This window comes from Emydura macquarii, unplaced genomic scaffold (assembly GCF_026122565.2).
Source record: "Emydura macquarii macquarii isolate MOO-44397 ecotype Brisbane River unplaced genomic scaffold, CSIRO-AGI_Emac_v2 contig_691, whole genome shotgun sequence".
Classification (NCBI taxonomy): Eukaryota; Metazoa; Chordata; order Testudines; family Chelidae; genus Emydura; species Emydura macquarii.
Window position 1 is genome coordinate 16,959,626 of NW_027130828.1, and position 27,824 is coordinate 16,987,449.

Sequence of the window (27,824 nt, forward strand, 5' to 3'; positions counted from 1 at the left end):
CAGTCTCTCAAGACCAAAGCCTGAAGTTCTTCCTCAAGCAGAACTTGGGCTGAAATCAGTGGTAGTTTTGTCTGAGGATCTGGAACCAATAAAATGCACCATCATGCAAACCATAGACTACTGCTTTAATAAACCGAGTCTTTTAATTACTCACTGTAAAATTATCTCATCATGTAGTTATTATTATTATTATTATTATACATTGAAGCATACTACTTTTAGCAAATTTTAATCTCAAGAAAACTCCAGAAAATATTTAGTAGATATCAAGTCACCACACTCATAACATATTTATTAGATTTCTCTTTGACCTTGTGATTTTGGAACCACTGTTATGTACTGTGATAAAGTAATTGCATATTTAGTAATAAATTGCAGGGGTGAAAAATTCTTTACTAAAATCAAGTTAAAAGTGCACTTTTCAGCCCTGATTCAACAAAAACCATATCTAGCTTAAACATATTGAACCATTAATTATACACAGGTCCTAAATCCAGTCAAATGACATTTCCTTTTCAATTAGCTGTTTTCTCTACATCGCTCATGTTATAATTTCAATAAGACACTTCAGAAATTATTACACACAACTGCACAGCCCAGACTCTGTAATGGCTTAAATCCCCATAGGAACTCATAGATTCTAATAAGAACAAAACACATTAGTGCAATGAAGCTACAGCTCCTTGTGCTGTGAGAATGGAGATAAAACTGAAGCCATGGATGCTGCATTCAGGCAAAAGCAAGTGATATGGGTGAACAGTGACTTGGCTTTTTGGATGGCAAATGAGGAACACGAGACATTTAAAGCTTTTTATTTCCCTCCTGGATGGGTGCTGCAGAATCATGCAGTTAGGGCTTTTACCATAGAAACAATTGCTCTAAGAACATCAACTTATTTTTAAGTCAATGGGAACTGACTGCATCCAGGGGCAGGATTTGCCCTAAGGCTTATATATGACACAGCGGCAGTTATAATTTCCCAGCTGGACTTTCAAGACGGTTACATATTGTGCATACTATAGCACTTTATACCCATGTCCTCCTTTTCTTCCAACCCCACCATGCCAGGTGTTTAGATTACTATGCATATCCACTGCACAGATGACCTTCATCATGATTGCTGTTGTAGCTGTGTATTGAGTAAGTAGTAGTGTTCCTTAATCAAAATTTTCAAATGTGGTGGCTGAGTTCCTGCATCTGCCACTGAATTCAATCGGAACCACAGGTGCACAGCACCTCTAAAAAAAATCTCATTTAGATGCCTAAATATGGAGTTTGAGGTGCCTAATCTTATAGGGACCCAAGATTGAAAATGTTGGCCCTTTCTTTGTTTGACAATCTACAAAATGTCCTGAGATTAACCCGTCTTTTAGGTCTGGAAAGTGACTGATGCATCATGGGTGCTATCACAAACCGATAACAATAAAAAGAGAATCCCACTGGATTGAGTAACTGTAGAGGTTGGGATTCAGTTGCTCATTTTAATGTAAACAGAATCTGTAAAACACTGATCATATATTCTAGATACCTGCGACGTGGGTGACTGAAAGCACTTTGCCGTTGACTTATGCCTGAAGTATAACTGTGCACTTAGCTGTGTTACCAGTTTTCAGCATGTGTTTTATGCAAATAGTGACTAACTTTTTAGAAATAAAAATAATTATTGGTATATATATATTTAATTATTTTTCCCTCCAAAGTGAACCAAACATGGATTTTTATTGGTTGCTGTGTTTGTACTATAAATTAATTACAACATGAAGGTCTGAAATTAACATCAGAGGGACTCGTCTTATTATCTTTTTGTTAAGAAGCTATTTCGGATATTTTTGTCCTGATTTTCTTGCCACTTACAATTTTCAATTGAAAAAATTAGACACTGAAAACTGAAAAAATATCTAAATTTCAGTGGAATATTTCTTGGTGTCCATTCAGTAAACATGGATTCTCAGGGCCTGATTCCTAGTCACATTAAGGCCACTTCCCATTGCTCTTGCAATGCAAAGCAACATTAAAGTGGAAGTAAGATTTATTTCCCCTTCACATGACTTGAGCATGCCCTTGTCAAAAAATTAATCCACTTTGTAACACTATAGTTAAAGGGGTTGAATCCCCATAGAGTATATGTAATTATATTGGTATAAAGGTATCTTATATCAGTATAACTATTCCCACAGGGAAGGAGAATAAGCTATGAGGAACCTTTATACGTGTATAACTGTATCCAGACGGCGAGGCATTGTACTGATTTAACTGTTTCAGTAAAAACAACAACACCTCTAGCCAAAATACTTACATTGCTGCAAAACCTGTGCGTAGGCCTTAATATAACTCAGAATCAGGTCCTTCAAGTTTAGCTACAGAGATTTTATTGGTATAAACTGGATACTGGAAAACCTATATGTATCACGTATATCAAGTGATAGCTACCTATAGGATCCAGTAAATTTAGCCAAACAAGTATTTTGCTGGGGAAAAGCACTGCAAATAATGTAGAGAGAAAGAATTGCAGACTCAGCTAAACCTTCCAACCTAGATCTGCACTACACACAAAAAGAGCTTAATTCACGTTTATGGCTCTGGTAGTATGAAGGGACCTTAACGTGGCTACCAACTACATCTACACCTACTTTAAGGCTCCACTTCATGACTGAACAGCTGTAAAGTGGCTTCAGGGTAAAAGATACTCAGTTCCAAGGTGAGTTTTGTACTCATCATTCGGATTCAGCTTTTTAAAAGCACAGCCTACCCCTGTCTCCACAAGATGGGTTTATGGGTCAAATTCAAAGATAACAGGCCTGGTGCACATTTACACGAAAGCTGCTTTACACTGCCCTGGTGCAGCTCTAGGTTACGCTGCTGGAGTAAAGTATCACAAAGAATCAGGCACAGACTCGGTTTGCCACATCCCCTCCCCTTGATAAACCTCCTTCTTTCTTCTCCCTCCCCTTCTGTTGCAAGGGACTTCCAGTGGACCTGGTGATAGAGTCAGACACCACAGCTGATGCAGGAGGCAGCAGAGTTCACTCCACCAACTTTGCACCAACAGAGAGTCTCTCTACACGGGGGGAAGGGGGAAACGGGCTGTGAGGGGGGGATTTTCCAGCTTGACCCAAAGTGAACAACAGCTCTAAATTGTACTAGACACCAAACCACACCTGAGATGCATCAGGAAGAGGGAGCAAAAAGGTGGTGGAAAGCTGCCTGTTTCCCAATTGCTCAGGTGCACTGGGCCCTACTATGACACCCTGTGGGATCTGGCTCTTCGTGTCTGAAGTGCACTTACTCATCTTCCCAAGAGCATTACACAGTAGAAAGGTAACACAAAATGATAAAAGCCGAAGAGGCTCAATGGGTTGATGACAAGCTTTGCTGCATGACTTGGACAGAATCAAAGGTATTTCCTACAAACCTGCACCTTTCAGGCATACTCAGGGTTCACAATGAGTCCTGGAGAGGATGGGATCTTTAATGGGAAGTGGGTGAAATAGCTGAAGGGACTACCACTGTGTTTGCAAAATTCTAGGCTACACAGGAGCTTGCTGAGTACCTCATTGACATGATGAAGTATCGTAGCTTTATACTCAAACCCCGTGAAGGGGTGGGGGGAGCATCTCTGCTCTCGTTATAACACATTTCCAAGGGTTATGAATGCAGTTTTCAAATTTTGACCCATTTGAGTCCTGTTTCCAGAAGGGGGATCCCTTTGAAGCTCTCACCTTCTAGGTTTCATTGCAAAGAGCACGCTCACAGTGGAACCCCACTCTCCTACTAAACCAAAAGTGCAAACACTGGTGAAACATCAAAACCATTATCCCAGTGTATAAATAACACAAATGAAAAAATATATCAGTGAGAACAAGACACGCCACAAAACAAGGGCAGAGGGCAAGGAGGAGTGTAAGAGGAAAAGGAAAGGAACATGACTAAGAAAGGAAAGGACAGAGTGAAAAGGGAAAAAGAAAAAATAAAGGACAGAAGCGGAGGAACTCACACCCAGTGCACAAAACACTACAGAGTTGCTCACGCTCAAATCACAAGCATTATATGGCACTGCTGCACACCTTCCAGTGTTCCACCGTATGCTGGCCTGGAGGTTTTCCACAATGATGTGAATGATTTTTGGAAAAAACTGGGGAAGGGGAAAGGCATCAGGAGGGTGGGAAGCAGGGAGGTTTATAAATATATAGATATATATCATAAAACCATTTACTGAATATTGTAACAGAGAGCAACTCACGGTGAATTTACGCTGGAGACTGACGAGCTGCGAGATACAGTACCTCGAGTTTGCTTTACAAAACTGCACATGCAAAAAACAAAAAACAAAAAATAAAAAAAGGTGAGAAAAAAAAAAGGAGAGAAGAAAAACTACAAAAGACATCGGGAGAAGACTCATACAGGCTGTGTCCTATCGAATGCAGGCTGCAACGTGCATCTTGGAAGGAGCCCGGGAAAGCTTCAGAAAGTGCGGAAGCCACAGAGACATCGTCTTCTAGTCAAAAGGAAAACAACTGGAAAATCAAATCGGAGCCGAAAGAAAATATAAAAAGGTGAACCAAAAGACACAAGAGGATATTAAGACTTTGTGCTGTAATATGCTGTACTCACACAGTCAGAGTCTTCCATGCAAGCTACCTTCAGGGCCCCAGAGCAGAGGGTTTTGTAGAAACAGGTGGAGTTTGCATTTACAGCATATACTGCAATGATTCATTTCAAACTAAGAGAAGGAAACAAAGCCACCAATTCCAACTCAGGTTATCGATGGGGGTAGGGGAAAAAGGGCCCAGTCCCAAGGATATACCATCTGCATGGACAACAGGGGACATGTCTGTGTCTCACACACAAAAGTAAAGAGGCATTTGTTCAGATTTCATTTGGTAGTTTTGCCTCCTTTCAACACATGTGATTGCCGGACTCAAAATGCAGTTGCAGACGAATTTGACGGAGAGCGGGGCAGTATCTTCCTGTTCCAGCACTTAAAGGGACACTTCGATTCTAATTTAAAAAATAATTCTATATATTCATTTTTTGCAACATTATTTTTTCTCTAGAACCCTCCCAGGAGGTGAAAAATAAAATCCATCCTCTTTCTGAATTTACCATTTTCAGTTTAAATACCCATTTATTTCCATTGCTTTTTGTGGGTTTTATTTAGCTAACAACTGATGCTATAAAGCCAGAAGGCCCAGTTGATAGGATATTGCCCCTGGGAAGGAGATGGAGTTGGAGGGGGGAAGGCAGAATTAACTGGCTGAATTTTAAATAAACACATTACAAACCCATAGGATATTAAATAACCATGTATGATAAAATTAAATTAGACCATGCTGAATGTATGTATATTTAACACTGCCTTATGGGGCTCGGAGTACCCATATGAAGGAGCAATCATTAACGACACTTACTTGGCTTTGGTGGAAATCAATGGTTGTGGGGAGCAATCATATGAAGTTATTTTTCCATAACTTCATTATTCGTATATTTTATACTGCACTGAAGCAAACAGGAGCATTTTTGACCCTTTGGTGTTGGCACTTCCTAAGTTTTTAAAGGGAAATTATTGCTTTGAGGTCACCACTCCTTTCTTTCTTGATTTGGCTGGGCACTGCATCCGCAGGACGTTAAGTGACGCCTCCAGCATAGGATCCTACGATTGTATAAATGTCTAAAGTAAGGGTAGAATGGCCTGAGCAAATTAGGTGGAAAACTCATGATAGCGAAGAATATACCAGTCTGGCTTAACTCATCAGAGATTCAGGGAAAGGAGACCCAGCACTAGCAAACTGCCTGTGGAGGCAGCGGGGCAACCCGAAACATTTTATTGCTTAAAGCAGATCTCCAAATCCCTTGGCATAACACTTATGCTTATCACCATACTCCTCATTACCGCATTTGGCCCAGTGCAGGATGAAGGCCCCACAGTGATGCTGCCCTACATCCCTGTACTTGGCCAAACATCACGACGCAAAAGGGCTCTTGGAGGTCCATTTCCTTGTTTTCATTGCTGGAATCCCTGTTCTGCAATACCCATCAACTAATTTCATACTAGAATCACACAGTGTAAACTCACAGGGCAAAGACAGCCCCTCTTTCGAAGTGAAGTGGAGGAGATATTTGACCTTTGCTTGCTGCTACTTACCAGGAAAGAGAGAAGGAGAACAAGAGTCTTTCTGGGCAGCTGTTTGCTGATTCACAGTTACACCACAAAAAGGGCAAAAAAGCAAACTAAGAGGAAGAGTCACAGTACGCCACACACCAGCACACTCAGGGAGGAGGAAGAGGGAAGAAATGACAAGCCGCAAGATAAAAAGAACGCCTCTTCTGGTCTATACATGATCGTATACAGTACTTTTTATTTGCTAGTTATTCAGGCGTATTTCTTGCAGGGTTCTATTGGTTACCAACAGCCATGCCCCACAATGACTGTAGAACAGACCACAGCGTACCAGAGACAAGAGGAAATATGGACTCGGAGATGGACAATGCCCTGATGAAACAAAACAACCCACCCAGCCTTCATCCCCAAACCTGTACAAAAGGGACAGATGACCACTTAGTGTTTGTGAACAACAAAAGTGTGCTACTGTATCTGCTCTTTCATGTGATGTCTTTGGTATTTTAACACCACATCTTTTCTTTATTTACCAATTTATAATGAGTTGGCAGCATCCCTGGGTCAGAGCTATCAATGTAACCGGCAGGGTTTACCTGTGAGCAGGAGGTCTTAGCTGAGCACACAACTACATAAGGGACCAGCAAAAACCAATCATCTAATGGAGATGGGTCTATAACAAATGGTTGACTAACACTGTATTGGAAAACACACGGAGCCATTTAAAGTGGTCAATTCCGTGGTCAGTCCTAGAGACAACTCTCAGTTCAGGATTTGGCCCATACATTCTTCTAGAAGGAGAAACTGTTTCCCCATCACTCACTACATGGTCCCAGCTGTCACATCTGGGGACTCCCTCTCCCATCAAAATCTCCAGCTGGAAACCTATCGTACAGCACTGTATGCTTATTAGACTTTTGGACGCCAGCTACAACTCAAAACCATTACCACCTTGAAACAAAAAATCACTGTGTGTGTGAGAACTTAGCCAAATACTAAATTTATAACAAACTGCAAAATAGTTGTGCCTGTTATTGCTGCTGCAGTTGCTATTTTAAGACTTTTCCCAAGAAGAGTTTGAGACAGACCACTGGAAACATATGAATAAACAAATAAAAATGTTATTTATTTTAAGCACAAGTTCTGCTTCAGTAGCCTCTGGGCACCAGGGGTGAAGAGGATGTGCGTGTGTGTGTGAGGCTTCAGATTCCTTTATGAGTCATAGCTTGTCTGTTAGACTGGTCAACTGAACTGCGTAGGGTGCTGGTGTAGCCTTTTGTTTACTGCAGCCCCTTTTGTACATGACATTGGTGCACCTCTGGCTGGGAAAGAAGAGGTGAAGGAGGATCTCAAAGGTGTGGCATTTAGGATTGAAGGTTTTTGAAATATCAAACAACTACAAAAAAATAATTTGAAATAGGGGCTTTGAGCCATAATATGAACAATCCTGAAGCTTTCCACTTCTCTGGTGCCTCTCACATAAGGACTCAAAGTGCTTTACACATTAATTGATGGAGCCTCATTCTTCACGAACTTCATAAATCATCATCCAGTTTTCCCCACTGAGACCCAGAAAAGTTAAATGACTTGCCCCAACTCCCATCGTGCGTTAGTGGCATAGCAGCAAAGTGCTGATTCCTGGCTCCCAATAACTTGTTCTATCAGCTAAACAACCCTACAATTAAAGGGGGAATTCCCCTAAGATGTGCTTCCCCCTTTCTCCTCCATTTTCACCACCAAGGAAGCTGCACCAATGGCTTGCTGTATATTCCCGTCTGTTAGTACAGTAGCTCTCAGTTCAAGAGCCTGAGCAATCTAAAGTTTATTCAAAACAGAGGCTCTCAAAGGACAACGCCAGGTAAACTGAACAAACCCAAACTCACCTCAAGAAACAATAAAGCAAGGAAAACGCTAAACGGAAAAAAAAATCATAAAACCAGAATGAAAAAAATAAGCGAAAACTAAAATGTAAAACATATATTAAGCAAACATTTTGTTTTAAAACAAACATTGCAACAGAAAAATGTCCCATATCAGCTTTAATCCTGAAAAAGAAAACAATAAGCCTATTCAGGATAGAGTTCACCAGGTAAAAAAAGCAAAGCCATGGCCAAATCTTGAACCGCTGAAATCCTTGAAGATGAACAAACCAGGAGCTACAAATCAACTGTAGTAACTTACTTCATTGCCTCTCCCAGTTATAGATGCAGTATTATAAAATAGCACTTCTGAGTTAGTTATGAGACAGATGATATCATTACTCGACTGCAAAGATTAATATATTGTTAAAACAAGTTTCAAATTTCAGAAGTAGGACTTCACCATCCATCAACCACAAAATAATCCTTGCTTGCATTGCAACCTATGCATCTGCAAAATTCTAAAATATCACTTAATGCACTGAAATTAGATTGACCTACTAAAGAAGTAACTAACTTTTGTAGCCTAGAAAATTAAGTTCTGCAACTTTTGCAGTAAACTGAATTCTTCCTGCAGCTCAGCTGTTGTTAAGTGAGCCTATTTTCCATAGCAGAGCAGAGGGACAAGTACAATGAAATCACAGGCATATGAACACACATATACAACTACACATACAAATAAATGCACATTATATACACATTGCAGTAATGCATGAGGATGGAAAAACTTGGGTACATTATCACCCACTGTAGTGTAAACACACAATAAGGAGTTTCCAAAATGCAGATTTTGCTAAAATGAGAAAATAGGAGTGAAGAGGGTTAGAGGAAGGTATTTGCTCCCACTTATAGTAAAAATGTTACAAAACTAACAAGAAACAGAAGCAAAGCAGCAAGCACAGTATCTTACTGTTTAAACACAAGGGAGGGAAAATAGAAATGACTTTTTACCAGACTTAGCACCAGGATGGTTTTGCCACTTCTGTAGGTTCTAGGAACCCAAAGGACAGGTCCACAAAATTAACAACAAGTAATATTAAGAGTCACACTACAATGTTCATTGAGAACCATTCTGCTAACATGAACAATATTACTAAGAAAACACTTGAACCACTGTGCTTTCTGCAATCTACAAAACACTGAAAGAAAGAGAGAGTTATTTTAGCTGACACAGACAGAGAGACTTTTTAAATACATTTTCATAATATTGGTTTCTACTAAGGTCATAAGTTATAATAGAAATTCATTTTAAAATATACTTTTTGAAAAGTAAATTTAAAAATAAGAAAAATCAAATAAGCCCTTTTTTAAAAAAGAAAGACCTATTAAAATTATAAACACATTTCAAAGAAAAAAATTCAGCATGGATGGATTTATACATCACTCAGATCCTTTGTAATTTCCGTTAATTAAACCACCTATTTGTCACCAACCAACAATCCATCCACACATCTAACCACTAATCTGTCCTTCTATGTGTTTATTCATTCAATCACCCATCTATTTATCCTTCAGTCTTTCTCCCCACCTAATGTCACTCACTCACTCATGCAATTATTAAACCCCAGTAGCCTTATAAGTATCTCAGGCTTCCATATTGCAGATACAACTTGTCTAGAGACACACTGCTGAAAGAATAATCCAACATTTTAAAATATGGCCTCTAGTATTGCAAGCACAATTTTGCGACTGCTGTTAACTGTAGATACAATTAATTGCACTTTCAATTGCATTCATTTTATAAGCCTAACCACCTGAATATACCTACAAATCAGACACACAGATGTTTGAGCAGATATAATTGTAGACACAATAAATAGTAACTTGCAAATTTGCACTCGCATGTAACTGTTGTCACAAAACTGAATCTGTGATATTAAAAGTCAGATTGAAGCCTGATGAAAAATCAGGGACTAAAATTACTGTAAGTAACTAAGAATCTGGGGTGAAATCCTGGCCCCATTAAAGTCAATAGGAGTTTGGGGTTCTAAGTAATCTTCACGTATATGACAATTTTAGAATAATAATAGAATAAACAATGCCATCGTACATTTAAAAATTACACTACATAGAAATACATCAAAGAGTAACTTTTTTCAAGTGAATTCTTTCTGAGGCTGGCAAATCATCATAAAAGGAGAATTATCTGTAATTCCAACTGTATATGCATTGCACAAATATGAATTGCAAAAAAAAAAATGCTAAACAGGAACAAAATAATTAACCTTCAGATTACGAATATTCTTTTCTTTTTTTCACATTTAGTGAATGAGCTTCATTTGCTCCATTGTGTGTGCTTGCTGAAATAACATGATTCTGGATTAAACACACACTAATGAAGGCCTCATGAGACAGATTTTCACTGGGGACAATATATTAGAAAATATTTAGTTATTTAGTCGAGGTTCTCCCTGGACTCCAGATATTCTGAAATAAGCCTGCACAGAAAATTATTCTGAATAAGTTTAGGCTTCCCTACTCCTTGGAGTCATTTCCAGCTGCCCCTTTCTGAGGACTGGAGGCTGTCAAGAAATAGTTGCAGCTCTCAAAACACAGCAGAGCAGAATCTTTTTGACAAAAAGATGCTTGAACTTCCCCATGGAGTTGCATAAGCTTGCAAAATATTTGTGTGTGTCAATCAGTACATTTCAAAATGTCTTCATTTCACACATGGGTTCCTAAGGAGTCCGAGCACAATGTGTTTTGTGTGTGCAAACAAGCAATTGCGTGTGCTGAAATAAGTCCTTACACAGGCAAAACTCCCACTGACCTCAAGGACCTCAGAACAGGTCTGAAAATTACCTATTTCCACCTGCATGTGCATGTTCTGCAGGAGACGTTTAGACTGATATACTTGAAAAACTGGCCCCAAGAGTAACATTTTTTAAACATTCTTCCAAATTAAGATCACACAATGTGTGCACGCCCACTTCCATGCACAAAAGCCTACATTTGCATGTGCAAGATGATACTTCTGAATGTGAACCATGTGTATATGAGTGCCTGTTTACATATGCAATGTCCCATTTTGCACACTCAAATGGCTTTTTTTCAGAGCAAAGAGCATGCAAAGCCAATTTTGTAGCTGAAATTTAGAAGGCTCTCTTTACAATTCATTATCAAAGCACAGATTATTGTACTTAAACTGTATTTCATATGTCATACACACACACCTTTCAGGACTAAAATTTGAAGCAAAATGATAACATTTCACCTGGTGAAGTCTTTCCTAGGACAACTTAACCATTCTCTAGAATGCATTTCTTTTACAGTCACATGGAGACAATGACATTTCAAAGAAAAACAAACGAAACGTAAAGATGCCAAAAAACCCACACAACTAAGTGACCGACACTGAAGTATTCAGATCACCACAGCCCTTATTAGTCCTTCATATTGTACATCAGGGTCCATGCACCCTATGAATTGCTACAATGGAACGGATATATACAGAGTCTGCAGAATAGAAACAAAGTGATTAAATTTCTCAAATAATAAAATAACTCTTACGCTGCTATGGAGATGTTAGCTGCAGACATGGGACTGACTTCTGCTACCTCCTTGGCCTTTTGGAGAGCAAGTTTTTGATTGGTAGCCTCCTCCATCTCCTCTTCATCCTGTTTCAGAAGTCAAGACACATCCAGGTTTATAACGTTCATCATTTAGTTAAAGATGTAGGATGAAAATCAATTGAACTCATAAGTGATACACAACTGTCACATCTGCTTTAACAGTTAAAACCTGCTAGAACACTGCATTCAGTTTTTGTTAAAAGGACACAACTGCATGATTTCTTCCAGCATATTTTCCTGAGCGGGGTCCATGGGCTTTACCTGCCTACTGCCATATTGGCAAGTTATAAGGAGTCTAAAGACTGCAACTCTTACGCATAAAATGGAGATGATAGCAACTACCCTCATCTTCAACACAGTGGCAAAGTCTGTCAAGACTAGAAATCCTACTGCAAGGTTCTGTGTTGGACTGAGCGTCCTTCTGCTTCGACCAAGAGGGAGCACTGCATGCTGGCTGGGATCTCCAGTCTCTGAGGGCATCTCCTTATACCTCTTCTCATCATAATCAGACAACATATGGCACAAGGTGGAAAGAGAATATATAAGAGCCTGACATTCTGGATGTAAAATAAGGCCACATTATATTAATTAGACTGAAAGTATTTAAAAAAAAACAAATAATGTACCAGAGGACCTGAATCTGATCTTATTCATACCAAAATAACACTGGTGTAGCTCCATTGACGTCAACTGAGTTACTCTAGTGGAAACTGAAATTGGAAGCCACATTAAATGATGTTTTTGGCCAGAAAGATGCTCATGTAGAGAGAGCTCCTTCTTACTCAGCAGATTAGAGGCTTGCAACCTGACCCGAACTCAACGGGACCCAACTACCAGGGTTGGGTTCGGGCTGGGTGTAAAAATGACCCACTCTTTCGGACTCAGGATGGATTGTCTCTGATCACCTCCTCCTGCCTGGGGGCTCGTACAGGAGCGGCTGTGAGGCCCACTCCTGCCAGTCACAGCACCTTGCTGCGCCTTGTGCGCTGCGGTTTGTGTGGCACTGTGACTCAGCGGCAGACTCACCCCACTGCGCACACAGAACTGCAGGGGGCGGGGGCCACCAGAGGCAGGTCAGACATCTGCTGCGCCAACCCAGTGGACAGGAGCCAGCCAGAGATGGTCATGGGGGGTGAGGAGTGGGAAGCCCCCACCAGGCAAGTTCCAAGAATGAGTTGGCGGCAGTGCTGACAGGTTTGGGGGGAAGTGTCAGGTTTGGATCAGGTCTGAAAACAACTTGACCCACTCAGGCTCTTGTTGGATTTGGGTGGGCTTAGATTTGGTCAGGTCAGGTTTTAAAATTAGGCCCAAACAGACCTCTACAACAGGTCTGCCCCATGTGTGCCTTGAAAAACAGATCAGTTGACTTCCAAAAAAAATGCTTTCTATTTTTGCCACTCGTTAGCATTGTGGGACCCATGCAGTTGCAGAAGGGTGATCTGCTGTGTTCTAGCTAGTGTATCATCAACACCGTTGTTACGTTCTTACTGCAGCATCCTTATTACTGGTGGTGAGCGACACATGCAAAGAACCTGGCTGGATTCAGATCCAAGGGCCAGTCTGCGGCTCTGACAGCTTGACAAAACATCCTTTCTAACTAGCCAATTTGGCCACTCAAGCTAGCCAATTTGGACAGGGAATTTACGGAAAGATAAACATGGAACCCTACAATGCCACTTTTAACATCACTGCTCCGAGTATAATCACTCTTCAAAGATGAGGGCCATTATACACCACACGGTACCACTCTATAGGATAATATTTGACCACCTCATGCTGTTGGGGATTAGTTTTGTGAGCTATTATCCTCTAAGCAAAAAATAACTAGTGCATAGCATACGTATGGATTTCTCCACCCTGGAATATTATAGGCATGAACAAGTAACTGGTCTGAATGTAGTATTATTTGATCATATTAAACTCACTTTGAAATTGGTTTCCTTTTCAAGTGGAAAAAAAATGACAGTGAATTATAGAGGTGGAAAAACTCCCTCTGCCATTAGGCTTTCAAGCTTGCTTTTTTCTCTCCAGATATTAGTAAATCTATAACGAGCAAATCCTCATTGCAGTTAAAGAAGGAATGCAAGCCAGACCAAGATGAAAACACTCCATTAAACAATTATACAAAGTCAATGTTTCTCAACTGCCAACTTCCAGTAAGTTTATCAATGGCTTGAGACTTACTGGAAGTCAAATATGAATCATTTGGGGTATAAAACCTGAAAGAAATTAAATTTGACAAAGGTTTGAATGTTTTGCTTTTATGGGCTGGGGTTCTCCAACTGTCTCTCCTCCCAAGGACTAGCCAAACAAGATAATAATTCTGTGGCACCTTCTATCAAGGGTTCTCAAGACTTATACTCCTATTAATTAAACTTCGGTCTTACACATCAATGGTATGCGCTCTTTGGGGCAGAATCAGTTGTTTTGTTCTGCTATTGTGCACCGTATAACATAGTGGGGTCCTTGTGCATTACTGGGGTTCTTAGTTGCTACCGCAATACAAATCCAATATTACTGCTGTTAGTACTACTACTGTTAACAACAGCAGCAACCCTGGGCCATACACTCTATTTGGCATCCTCATTTTACAGAAGAGAAAGCACCTACAAAGGCCATCAGCGGTGTTTAATTTGTAATGAAAAAGATACTAGGGCTCAAGCAGTTTTTTTATTTTCATAACTGACACAGCAAGCCCAGAGGTGCCGGGGCTCTGAACTGCCAAGCCTAGAGGTGCCAAGGTTCAGCCTTGGAAAACCCTGACACAAATTAAGCACTGGCTATAAGTGATTTGCTTGGGGATACTCAGTGGGTCTGAACAGAACCCAGCATTCCCGTTTCCTACTCTTGTGTCCTAACCACTTGATCATCTTTCCTTCCCTGAAGCTGATATTCTAGTCCGTGATCTCTTCATTGTAACATGCATCTGATCAATGGCTGAAAACGTTTATATAAATGCTCAGAATTATTATAATTAACGATGTTATGTTCAAAGTCACGTATGCCCTTCGTTGTGAGAAGGATGTAAATGTGGCAAGCTATCAACCTCCTAACTGCTACTGACAAGCTTTGTGTGGACAGCACACACTCTTATTCAAAGCAGAAGCCAGAATACTTGAGGAGTTTGAATTTTTAGTGAGTTGCTTTATAATACTGGTCAATTTTCTAATCCGGTTTCCACTTACTAAACTGCATTGAAATGCAGCAACCATGACTCTTTTGGTTTCTGCCATCAGTGACAATGGGTTAATGCTACAAAATAAGTTCAAGTCATGTGATAAACCACGTCCTATTTCATATCTAATATAGGTAGTGCTGGCTGAACTAATGCAGACATAAAGGGTAATGGGGAAGGGTTTTTTTGTCTTTCCCAAACAGTGATTTTCAGGTTACTTACAGTATTTGGACATCGTATGCAACGCTGATCTTGATTAGTTTTAAAATGTAATTGCCAAAGGAAGTCTCTTGAGGTCAACTGACTCCTTAGTAATTTAATTATATCTCCAGGCCATTTTGGATTTTGCACAATCATATTTGCTTAGCAATAAATCTCTCATTCTCTAGGTAGGCCGCATGATTGAATTACTTTTATCTTTTTCCTCCTCTTTTGAAAATCCTAGTGATTTTTGGATCCATGAAGTGAGAGTTTCGAAAGAAGCTCGGTGATTTGGCAATGCTTTTGATTTTGTCAATATTTCATTGCACTCTATAAATGCTAACAAAGGCAGTTTTCCAACCACCAGGGTTAGCTACTGATAAATTCCAAAGGGAAAGTTAAAAGGATGAAAAAGGAAGAGATGAACTTCATTAGACAAGAACTCTAAGGGGCCTATACTTTTATCATCACATGCAAGGGACTCCCCCAAATCTTCCTGGCAGGTGTCAAACACACCAATAGAGAGGATCATAAATTTCTAGTATAAGAATTTCTGGATTTCATAATGCTCAGAAAGTTTCTGTAAGAGAAAGTCTTCTCCAGTAAAGCTAGGACCACCTGCTAAACTCAGGACTCAGATGAATCATAACAGAAAAGAGATGCAGAAAACATGATCTCACAGACAGAGGAAAATTATTATACACCTGAGACCCATTATCTCTTTTGCTACACATCAGACATCCGCTTTCAGGAAACAAAGCTCCATTCAGAGCTGCATACTGAAGGCAGTAATGCAGCTGCCTAACAGAGAGGGAGGACTGTAGAGGAAATGTGCAACCCTAAAACTGCCCTGTACCCGGTAGAGTTAACTGTGTTGGATTCGGGTGGCAGGAATTGGGGTGGGGTAGGAAACTTTCATTTAGTCTGGTTTCCCATCGCAAGAACTATTAGGGACAGATGGTATCTCTGAACTATTAGCAACATGGCATACCAACAGTGTCTGCAAGAGATGTCCTGAATGCCTTAGACTGGCTATGCCTGCGGGACAAATATGTCTGGCTCTGAACTTGCATGGAGGATGCCATTTTGTAGTACAGTAGACCTCACATGTACTGAATATGCAAGGTCACGCCACATGAGGGATGCCATCTCGCATGCCAATGTACTATTGCCTGCCTGACTAGAAATTTCACGGTATGCCACTGACTGGCAAACATTGTCACAGCTCTACCAAGAAAAGCTTTCTTGCGAACTGGTGCAACAAACACAAGGATTAGTGATCCTTTTATCATAAAAGGAATAACCCGTAAAAGTCTGTGAAATATAATAGCTCAAAGGGATATTATTTATTATTGTATTATCTTAGTGCCAACGAACCCCAGTCATGGACCAAGATCCTACTGTGCTAGGTGCTGGACAAACACATTTCTCCTTGTTAATTAGCAGGAGACAGAGTTCTAGAAGTGGGAGCAGCATTACAACAAGCTTTGTATTATTTTATTCGCCAATGAGAAAGAGTTAGAAATTTGTAAGCAAAACTGTAGAGATCATAAAGAGGATGAAGTATTCTACAATAATGATCCAAACCAGTACAGTAACACTGCTGTAAGCTGTAGCATTTTGCACCTTTCAAGCATAATATTGGGGTATATATATTTTCCCATAAGGGATATTTCAGTGTAAAATGGAGTATTAGAGTAAAGTGACCTCAGCTTCATTTTAAGCTCTTGCTAGGTCCTGGCATTCTGCCAGTGCTCTGGCTTGTGTGTCAAATTTTTCTTGCCCCTGTTGAGAGGCAGGAAGGTTTTAATATCTTGACTGAAACTCCATAAAGGCCTTTTGCAAGTGGCTTTCCACAGACCTCATTGGAGGATTTTAATTCTCTGATCTGTACTGAAATTCACCAAGGTGAGAAGTATTAGCATGAAACACCAAACTAGGCAATATGACACAAATCACTGAATTTCCCCAGGCAAGAGCTTCAAAATATGCTATTGAGTAACCTAAAAACCTTTCACTGGTTCACCTTTGCCCCTGAAACTAGCTAATACCAGAGGTCCTTATGACTTTTGTGTGATAGCAATGAAAAGTGCTCACGACCCACTCTATAATAATAATAATAATAATAAAAAAGGCAATCTAAACTATAAGTAGGGTTCAGGTGTACAAAGATGCGCATGCACAGGTCTTCATTACTAAACAGAAAGAAACTCCTTAAACCAGGGCTGCAGCAATGGAAATGGGGAAAGAGCAGGGCCCTAGCATACTTTTTTCGGGCCCAGTACCAACTTGGAACACGGGCCCCCTCCCACACACTTACCACAACCCCTCAGCCCACACATACAATCACATGAGCCGTGAAAAAAGTTCGAATTCTGAAATTACTGTTACACATTCTACATTTCTGAAAAATGCCTCCCCTTTGCTATCTTTGTTTAAATAACACCCAGCCTGAGAGTCCTACAAATTTGCTGACTATTCTGTAATCGTTTGGTCATTATAAAGGTATTATATCCTGTCAATGTCTTGATATTTTATTCTAATGGACTAATGTGACTGCAAGCATTTTATAATTAGGCCAATTAATTTTAAAGCTTTATTTTTCTGGCCTTTTCATTGCAAAATCATGAATTAGCCCCCCAAAGTCAATTTCTCTTGCAAGTTCACCCTCAACAAACAAGATAGCTAAGGTGGCTTAACCGGTCATGCCCCGTTGTAGAACACCTGCGGTTTTTCATGAGTGCGAGCTTGCTGAAACTTCTTTCAGCTTCTGCCACAGTCACTGGCAGTGTGCAAAAAATCCATAGGGCTATGCACACTTCACTGAAAATTAACTGCAGTTGTTTTTTGTAAATCTCATTTAATAAGATAAGTGGGGGTAGTTCATATTCTTTTCCAAAAGTAGACTTGAAGATTTTTTTCAGGTGTGACATTTCACAAGGAAAATTCCCAGAAAGATCTGTAGGGTGCTTGTGAAGTAGACATTTAGAAGCTTCTTCCTGTTCCCCAGGCTCTAGTGTCACATATTTCAGGACTGGACGGAATGTCAAACAATTGTTATTGGTTGCTTTGAATCTGTGTCTAATTCGCAGGTGACGTTGTCCAAAGTTGCATCGAAAACATTCCTTCTGAATAAAGACTCTGGTTCATTTTCAGAGGCGGTAGAACATGATTCCTCAGGCTCAGATGTCTCAGTGTGAAATCTTTTCTGTTTCATTCCTCTCTTCTTTAGCAATTGTCCCAAAATTCCCATGCCTTCTACTACAAGACATGTTTCCTGTAGAATTATGGGCCACTGATCTCTAAGTTATTTTATTTTTTCAAAAATAGCAGCAATGAAAGCTACCTCTGATTCAAGAGAGATTCCTCTGGCTTGTAAAATCTTGTTTCTGTCCTCAATACCTGAAAGAACTTTGTACCAGGAGCTAGCCATAAAAAGGCATAAAAATGAGCTGAAGTACCTTTTCAGTGCTTCTACTTGTGATTGAGCATCGTGTGTCAAGTTTAATTCAAGAGCACATTCCAGTGCTTCCAGAATACCTGGAAGATGCTTTTTGAGTGGACGGACAGCATCAGCGCATGCACTATATTCCATAAATATCCTCAGGCACGATCTACGCTTTAGCCTCAATTTTTTCCTCATGGTAATGGGGGTTGCAGCCTGGGCCGGGCCCCCCAGGGCCTCTGGGCCCCAGTATAATGTACCCTTCCCCCCCCATGTGGGGGCCTTGGGAAAGAGAGGTGCAACATGAGCATGACAGTTGTACAGAAATCTCAAGGCCACCTGAGCTTGGGTGAAATAGGACAATTCATTTAGATCCACCACCTGCGGCATATACAGAATTCAAAGGTCATAGGGGGAGAATGCAATAAGGAATCATTAGTCACATTTGCAGAATGGGGACCACATACAACAGTCTCTCCTGCACAAGTACGGGGTGAAGAACTAGATGTTTCATACATACCTTGGTTAGCTCTTGTGCATTCGCAAGATTGTCGACAGCAATAGCCAAGAAGACATTCAGAAGTGTGTCTTTTAGGCAGCAGCTAAGGAAAAATCTTCACACAATGATGGGTTAAATAATTTTTCGCCTATATTCCCTCCACCACCACCACAACCACCTGCAACCAACACCGTATTACAGACATGGGGAAAGGAAAAATCTTAATGAGGTTATGTAGTTCCCCTCCTGCCAACATAGGATTGTCCCCAACTGAATATTCTCCAGTGCTTTGTCAATCCAGTTAAAAATTACCCAACGTCATCACTTGCATTGGGAGACTATTCCACAGTGTAGGAGACATCACTGTTTCATCCATTCTTCCCCTCCAACTTCTCCACTCCATCATACTTACACAAACACACACCTATTTTTTGGCCTTCTTCATTTCCCCTTCCTTAAATATCAACCATTATCTGAAAAACGGTTTGCTCTGAGACAATTTTATCTCTTCTGTACAGTGGTTGCCATTAAAAAGGAAAATGTCTTCTCAAGTTAAATTTCTCTCATCGCAATTACATACTAGCTAGAGGAAAAGATGACGTATCACAGTAAAGTCAATATGGCAACGAGATCATTGCTTCATTTATCACTGACACCTACTACACGTCCTCTTTGTTATTCCTTTATTTATCATTAGGAGGAACACTCATTTTTGCTTATAATTTCAGCTACTCCTTGTCCCTTCGTATTTTTTATTGTGACCATTCTAGGTATTGGTTTGCTACAAAGTGAAAGATAAATTAAAAATAAGATAGTACATACACAAAAGACAAGGCATATACAGCAAAGAAACGAAATAAAACATTAAAACCAAAACAAGTTCGCAAATCTAAAATTTTACCTTAGAAGAAAGAATGCCAGGCTGTTATGACAATATCTGATATATGACAACGTTCAGCTATAAAGGTTCTGTGATGGCTGTATGAAGTTGTGATGCATCTGCTGAATGGTATCCTACATGATAAGGAACATGATCTTCTTGCATGTATGTAGCGCTCTTGCTCTAAAGAATCCCCAAGTCATTTACAACTATAAGTGCGCTTGTATGCTCATGCACGTCTGTGGTGTGTACAGGGATTGCTTCATCCACCAGAGCACTGTAATTGTTGCACAAGAGTTTAGGACAGGAATTGAAAATATACCAGAACCAGCTGAAATGCCTGAAGAAATTTTAGGCAGACAGAATGTAATTAACTACTCGGCTGTGTCTGCTGGTTTGGTCTGTGAGTTGGGAAAGATGCACAAGGCTTTGCTGTAGGGAACAAAAGATTTATAGGAGAAAGCAAAGAGTGAAGGAGGTACCGGGGAGTATGGCAAGGAGGATGTGTGGCATAGTTAGCAGCCCCTTTCACGGCAGCTAAATCCAAGACAGGATTTAGGAAACCTTGGGCTAAATCCTCATCTCTCCATCTGGGTGCTTTGCACTTCAGGCGGTTGTCCTAATAGGATCTGTGGTGGCATAAAGTGGATGTAGCTAGAACACAATCCATTCCCAGACCCCTAAGCTTAGGGGGCACATGAGGGATGTGCTCACAGAACCCTGAGCTCAACACTACTTGGCTAGCCAAGCGGTATCTTGGGGACCATTCCCAACCATCCAACCCAGAGCAGGCTGCTTAGCTCAGCGCCTGAGGCTTTTCTAAATTATTCTGAGGGCCACAGTGATGAAGCGGAGAAACCGCCAACCAGCACAGCAGGGGTAAGGAGAGCCTTTGAGTCCAGATAGCCTTGCCCCATTATACCTGCAGCCAATGCCAGGCCTGGAGGGAGAGAAAAAGGAGAGAGCCTGGCTCAGTTCAGGGCCGCCTGCTGAAGAAGCAGGAGCTAGCTGCCTCCCTATCTGAGATGAAGGGTCACTAGCCTGCCAGCTGAGGCAGCCATCAGGGAGCAAGTACTATCTCCCCAGCCAAGGGACACTGGCAGAGGAGACCTAGGAGCCACCGGCACCGGTGGTAACTGGGTGATGAAAGCACAGAGACACTTTGGGGTTCAGCCTCACCAACCTTACGGCTGCTTCACCTGAAGGAGCACAAGGTCCACAAGGGACCATTATGGAAGACAAGCCACCCTAGTGAATTGGACACCCCAAACTGAAGAGACAGTGGTAGAAAGTAGCCCAGAGCAGGGGATTTAGACTCCCTTATGGGAGAGCCCCCTGTTCAGGGGTTAACTCAAACAGGGCCCTGGGCTGGGACCTAGTCCAGGTCCCTCTACCTCACTGCCTAAAAGACTGAGGCACCTCGACTAGAGAAACAAGGGGCCAGAGGTCAGGCACCTTCTTACAGCCACATTAACCCCTGGCATGGTGACATTAGGCAACAGGCATTGTGTTTAGTCAGTCAGAGAGCTAGAGAGCCAGAGAAAGCTGCAGGGAGTCTGTCAGCCTCTATGGGTCTGGGAGTGAGCATCTCTGCCCGGGCTGACAGACGTAAATCAGTGGGGCCTGCACTAGCATGCCAACAATCGCTGTGTGAATATTGCGGCTTGGGCTCTCAAACTCACCCAACCCAAAGGTTTGAGAGCCCGAGTTGCAACATCCACACACCTATTTTTAGCGCACCAGTGCACGAGTCTGTCTACTGGGCTGGGATGCTCGCTCCCAGCTGCAGGGTAGACTTATGCAGCCTGACTACAGAATGCCCCTTCATGTTCATGACAAGTGACCCTTCCTGGGACAGAGGGAGGGCCATTGAAGATCTCCAGGCAATGGCAGACTAGGGGAGCTCATGCACTGTGTTTTCAATTTGTTGAGTCCTCTGGGATAGTGGAGTTTATTCTGTAGAGATGATCTCCCTGGTGCTGAGAAAAGCTGGAAATGGCTCCTTCCTGTTTGCAGGTAGGGGCTGTGGGTGAGAGAATATCTTTCCTGCTGAGTCAAGTCAGCAAAAAAAAACCTCATCATGCTGTCTCTTTAATGATTGCATTTCTGACCGAAGTTCCAGTTCCATTAACTTTTGATGTAAAAGATACTAATTTCCCAATTCCCCATTGCCAATTGGAACATGAGGTTCTAATTTAACAAATGGAGTGGCAGCTGTGAAGGCTGCATTACCATTGTCAGCAATCACTGCTACCATCCTAAGTGACCAAAGCTAGCTGGACTTCTTCCTCTCAGGTGCTTCCGATGCTTTCAAAACACCTGTGAGCATCCAAGTCAGAAAGCCGATGGGGATAAATGGATAAATCATGATGCTGGTTTCCCACTCCTATCCCCTACATATACACAGGAAAAAAAGTCTCACATCATGTTGTTAATCGCTGCCAATATCTCTTTTAAAGCAGGGCACTATTTGACCAACCTTCACACAGATGCAGTCTGGTAAAATGGGAACTTTGGGACCATGCGAGCCACATTAATATCTTGCCAGTAGCCCTGGTTTATACCAAGCACTGCACACAACTACAGCATTTGGCTCAGTCTTGTATCTTCCTGGACAGGTTAACACAATTTGCTGGTTAGCTGAATTCAGCAGCCATTGCTCAGCCTTGTCCTCGCTCCATAGTTATAAAGAGAAGGCAATCACAGGCTGCTCTTGCGGGATAGATTTGGCCTTGAAGTTTCATTTAGAACACTTCTCTAGGTCTTGATTATATTCAAAGTTGCCCTTGCTTACAGAGCAACACTGAATATAGACAAGCCCTTAACCTATATCAGGCCATCCCAATAGTACCACCCCAATTAAGCATACTGAGACAGAGCCAGCCCCAGGATTTTGTGGAACTAGAAATATAATATAATATAAATGAGAATCTCAAGGATTTTGAGGTTTTTTGCTTTTGCTTTTTAAGTAATTTTCTAGCCCTTTTCCTTGCAAAGGGCTTTGAATGCAGAAATGGATACAGACAAGAAACTGAGCTCCACTATTGAAGCAGGAGGCTGGAGATATACCCACTCATCACATTTTTATGTAAAATGAAACTCCCCCCCAAAATTCTTAGGCCAGCTTTCTGCATGGTAATGTGATCACGGATCATGGTGAGCAGAAATTTATGTATGAAGCAGGTGGGGCAGCAGCCAAACATTGGTTTGGAAGCCTACCCCCAATTGTTAAAAAACAGGCTCTCTAATTGGAGCAGAATTTGGTCCATTTATTTCCACCACCTTCTCCTAAACAGTAATTAATCAAATACTGGTATTGAGAAACTGAAATTAAAGCCACTTCTTACAGAGGAACTGCAATGTCTCTTGCTTTGCTACTGCACAGACTCCCAGATGGAGCACACATTAGCTAAGAAAACCTATTCCCAGAGCTGATCTGACATCAATGATGCAAGTAAGAAAAATGAGAAGAGCCATGTAAATTTTAGCTCCAGTGAAAATACCCATGGGGAAGGATGGTGGTAAACTAGTTTTTGCCAAATGAGAAGTCCAGGTTGGGAAATAAATGTTCTTTTCAAGCTTTTAAGAGGGTATTGCAAATGACAGCGGGGAAAGGAGTAGTAAAATTATTGTTTAAAATATAATTAACAGTGAATTTAATTGATGGATTGGAAATAGAAGAGATATTTTCTGTATTATCTAATCCACAACCTAGCCAGTGTGGAGTTGTTCCCTATAGGATAATAGATATATTGTATCCTACCTACATTTCCCTTTTTTAATGTCATTCTATTACTTGGGGCTATACCCACTTGCACCACCAACTGTTTAACATCTAGAAAGAACATTAGGAGGTTAGGGTTAGGGTGCTGGAGGGTAGGAGGTGTTGGTTGGTTGGTTTTTGGCAGACTAAATTTATATTCCATTTCCAGACGTTTCTGATTATATTGTACCTGAGACAACATAAGCCATTTGAAAGTTACATGGTTCAGTTTTCTCTGATATATATGAAAAGAATGCCCCCTGCATGCTATAAGCAGTAAAAATGTCATGCAATGGAAGACAGAGGTAACAGCGACCTCACTGAAATCCTTTTTGAAATGTCAGCAGGAGTATCAGTGGGTTTACCACTGCTATTCCGCTACTGCTCAAGGGAAAAAAAGAGATTTTAAAAAACAGAACAAAAAAAACACATTCCCTGCATCTGTTCTCCCCAATCTGTGCAGATTCTCATGCATCTTAATTGGAAATAAAGTCACAGGAGGGTGGAGAGTAATCCCAAATTTTCTCTATCAAATTATACCGGTCTGAGATACTTAGGAAGACATATTTCTAGAGACAAAATAAACTATATTTTGATGTCACTTACACTTACTACCGCCACAGAAGTCAATGGCCTTATTCCAGATTTACAAGAGTGCATGGTATCTCACATCAGAACCTGGTCCTAAATCTGTTAGAATGAATTAACCCTGTTATTGTGATTTCCTTAAAGTCAAATACTTTTCAGTTGGCTTTCTTCTCCTGTGTACTTCATTTTTGCAGAAACTCCACTTCAGTGAACTCATTTTCATCTGCAGTATTCATAACAAATTAAGAAATTGCTCTTGACATATCTTAGTTGTTGTACGTATATTGTGCCCTGTGGATTCCTGTGTCTGCATTACAGGGTGTGTGGCAAGTAGTCAGATTGCAGGCAACAGGCATGAGAAGCAAAGTTTTGGTGGCTCTCTCTGGGATGAACTGAATGAGAAAATGGTAGGCACATTACTTAGCACTGAAATGGGCAATAGTGAAAACTAACTAATGGTCATATCAAATAATGAAAGCAACCTGAAGAAGAGCTCCTTGTAGCTCGAAAGCTTGTCTCTTTCGCCAACAGAAGTTGGTTCAATAAAAGATATTACCTCACCCACCTTGTGTCTCTAAAACAATAAAAGAGTCAGGCTAATAAAACGTCTTTCGAACATTCTCCCCAAGTGTAACCTTCGTACGGAACTATCTGCCAGTTAAAATGGAACTTTAAAGTGGCTATTTCCACAGCATGAGGTCCCTTTTATATGCAAAATTATCATGGTTAGGGATGCTCAGCCCATAAAACTAGTTGAATCGCTAATCATGTTCCAGAGTTTGATATGATGACTATTATTTTAATTTAACCCTTCACCATCTAGTCTGCTCTCTACCTTGAAAAAATATATTATGGATTCAGTGACAGCACAAGAGATTTCAAAGTGTCCCTTTATGGCACCTGTTATTGACAGAGTATGGCAGGTAGGTGTGAAGTTCTGCTGAAGCATCGGACACACATCAAGAGGACTACGGGTGGAAACATACAGGGAAGTGGCCCTCTTTCCATCCCTAGCAAAAAAGGCTGTAGGATGGCTGGAGCGTACAAAGAACATGATCGTAACCCTGGAAGGTGTGTAGCATGGAAATGAAAATAAAATCAGTACAGGAAACATTAGTGTATCTACAAATGGGAAACCCTTTCCCCTTCTCCCCTGTCATATGTCCCTCATAAAGAGAAAGGCTCTTTCCAAGCAGGACGGGACAACAGCTTTGGGGCAATCTGGAGAAAGTTTCGACCATGGCTTTTGTGCCTCCCTAATTCCGGACTCCTCCAGGTACTGCAGTGGTGCCAGGTGCAAGTTAGGCTAGCCCCAGGGGCTGCTCTAGCCTACAGCAGCCTCGGGTAGCTATAGGCTGTCTATGGACAGTGCTTTGTCCACTCCCTCTCCTGTCTCAAAGGAACTGTCTCACCTAGCTCCTATGCTGGGGGAATTCCTCTTGCTTTTCACTGGCAGATTAGCCTAAGGGGCTGGTGCAGGGAAGAGAATCTGTCCCTTGGTGGATCCCACACTGACCAATACTCTTGATTCGCCGCTCCATTACACAAATGTTGTGCTTGTGTAACTAATCATTTCAATGGAGCTACATCAATGTATAGCAGCAGAGAATCGGCGCGGGGAGGAGAAAGGGGTCAGAATGGAATCTGTATCCTTTTAAAAAGCACCAGATCTCGGTCTCTTTAAGGTTAAAAGCGAGTCTGACCCTCCCAGTCCCTCTGTCAATGTGATTACATTTTCGTCTCCTTTTCAAATGCCATGCCCTAAGGATTCAGAGATCTCCTTCCTCTCCCTCCCTTGACCTACTGTCCCAATTTTAGAAGCTTCCTATTTCCAGAGGGGTTTCTGCACTGCAAGAGACAGACACCCTACCGCAAAGACTGAGCCAGTCTCCAGGTAGTGGGTACTGCTGCTCACTGACAGTCTGAATTAGAGCTGGGTGATTCCAAAGAGAGCCGCTTATGTGACAAGTACAACTGGGATGCCATTTAATCTGCCGTTCCTTGTCATCTTGCCTCACGCTGAATGTGGAGAAACATGCAAAATGAAAGGCTGGTATGCTGCTGTAAATGTGCCCCCGCCTTCCTTGTTTTCTCACATTTCCCCCCAAAACGAAGGACCGAATGATTCACATGGACTGTTTCAATAAAGCTACTTCCCCCTCCATCCCTCCCTTTAAAACAAGCCTCTTTATTGATCTGGAGCTCAGGCTACTGAGCCTAAAAAGAAAGGCTCTCAGGTGGGAGGCGGTTGTGAGACACTCTGATAGCCCGTTAAGGCTACTTTGCACTGCTCTTGACCCTTTCTTGCAAGGACCCTGAATATTCACAAAGGTGAATATTATTATCATCCCTATTTTACAGATGGAGAAACAAACGGAGAAACGGCGAGATCAAGGGGTGGTTCATGCCCAAACATGCACCAAAATAACGTAACTGGATTTCACTTCACACAAGTCTGTGTGTGAACACACTTCACATTAAGACGGTCCTTTTTGGATTTATCTTAAATTATTTCCCCCTCTGGTTTAGATTCAATCAATATAGGATTTTCTTAATTTGAAGTAAGGGTCCACACACAGACTTGCAGTGAAGTAACAAAAGGTGTGAATTAAAACCAGCTTAGTGTTTGGAGCAGGTCTGTCCAGAGGCAAACCCTAAGTGACTTACATAAGGTCAGCCAGTAAACCAGTGACACAGTCAGAATCGCACCAAAGTATCCTGACTCCCAGACTCAGGCTTCACCCACAACACTACGTGGCCTTCTAGCCCTTCACGAGGCTGGAGAATCCTGAACGCTGATTTGCCAGTGAGAGACTGTGTGTCATACCCTGGGCAATTCATACTAATATGCAAGGATACAGTTACCAAACAAAGTCAGGACGATGAAGTAAATGGAAGAGAACATTCCTGAGTGGACACCGCCTTGTGATACTATCCCATGATACATCACTGCATTCCAGTCTTCGCCAGTCAGTATCTGGGTAGTTATGAGAGAGAGAGAGAGAGATGAGCAAAGAGCTGGAGTGTTTAAGCATCATTTATATACTGCCATGGGTTCAGATCCTCTAAGTGAAATTACTGATACGAAGGCCATAGAAAAGGGGTTTGGCAGAAACCTGTCCCAGGCATTCAGACCATTTAGCTTTCTTTTGCCCATAAGAGTTTCTGGAAGCTCTTTTTCCAGACAAACTGCAGAAAAACGGCTACAACACCACGTACATATCTACCTAAAACTGGCAATCACTTGCATTTTGTTCTGCCTCCTTTAAGAAGATAGGGAGAGATTCCTTCTGAGAACTCCAGCCCCATACATTCCTCAAAATACATAGTTCAAACAAGTTTGGTTTAGACAAAACCAAAGTAGGATAACAATTATTGGACGGTACATTAGTGAAAATAGGTATTAATCACCAGGCTTCATAAAATTCCTTCCAGCCATCTGGGAGTGGATTAAGGCAGGCTCTATGGACCCACAGATCCAAACCTGAGGCTGCGAGGAGGCCTTTGGACCCAAAGTTAGGCTCCAAGGACCCATGAGAGGGCCCTGTAACCAGAGACAGCTGTGGTCCGCCATGAGGGCTGAGGAGAACTTGGGACCAGTGGCAGGATGAGGCCAATAGCACCACTTCAAGGCTCCTCCTCAGTCCTATTCCTGCCTCAAAACTCC

At 41.4% G+C, this 27,824-nt stretch overlaps 1 protein-coding gene across 1 annotated transcript in view; it reads right to left on the bottom strand.

The window, feature by feature from the left end:
* CACNA1B (calcium voltage-gated channel subunit alpha1 B) overlaps positions 1 to 27,824 on the bottom strand; it is a 433,344-nt gene that overhangs the window by 110,379 nt on the left and 295,141 nt on the right. The window contains exons 17-20 of the mRNA XM_067542172.1: positions 27,017 to 27,134; positions 18,948 to 19,015; positions 11,545 to 11,651; positions 4,241 to 4,303 (exon numbers count right to left, since the gene is read on the bottom strand). Of these exons, the coding sequence (XP_067398273.1) occupies positions 4,241 to 4,303; positions 11,545 to 11,651; positions 18,948 to 19,015; positions 27,017 to 27,134 (356 nt within the window). The remainder of the gene's footprint in view (positions 1 to 4,240; positions 4,304 to 11,544; positions 11,652 to 18,947; positions 19,016 to 27,016; positions 27,135 to 27,824) is intronic.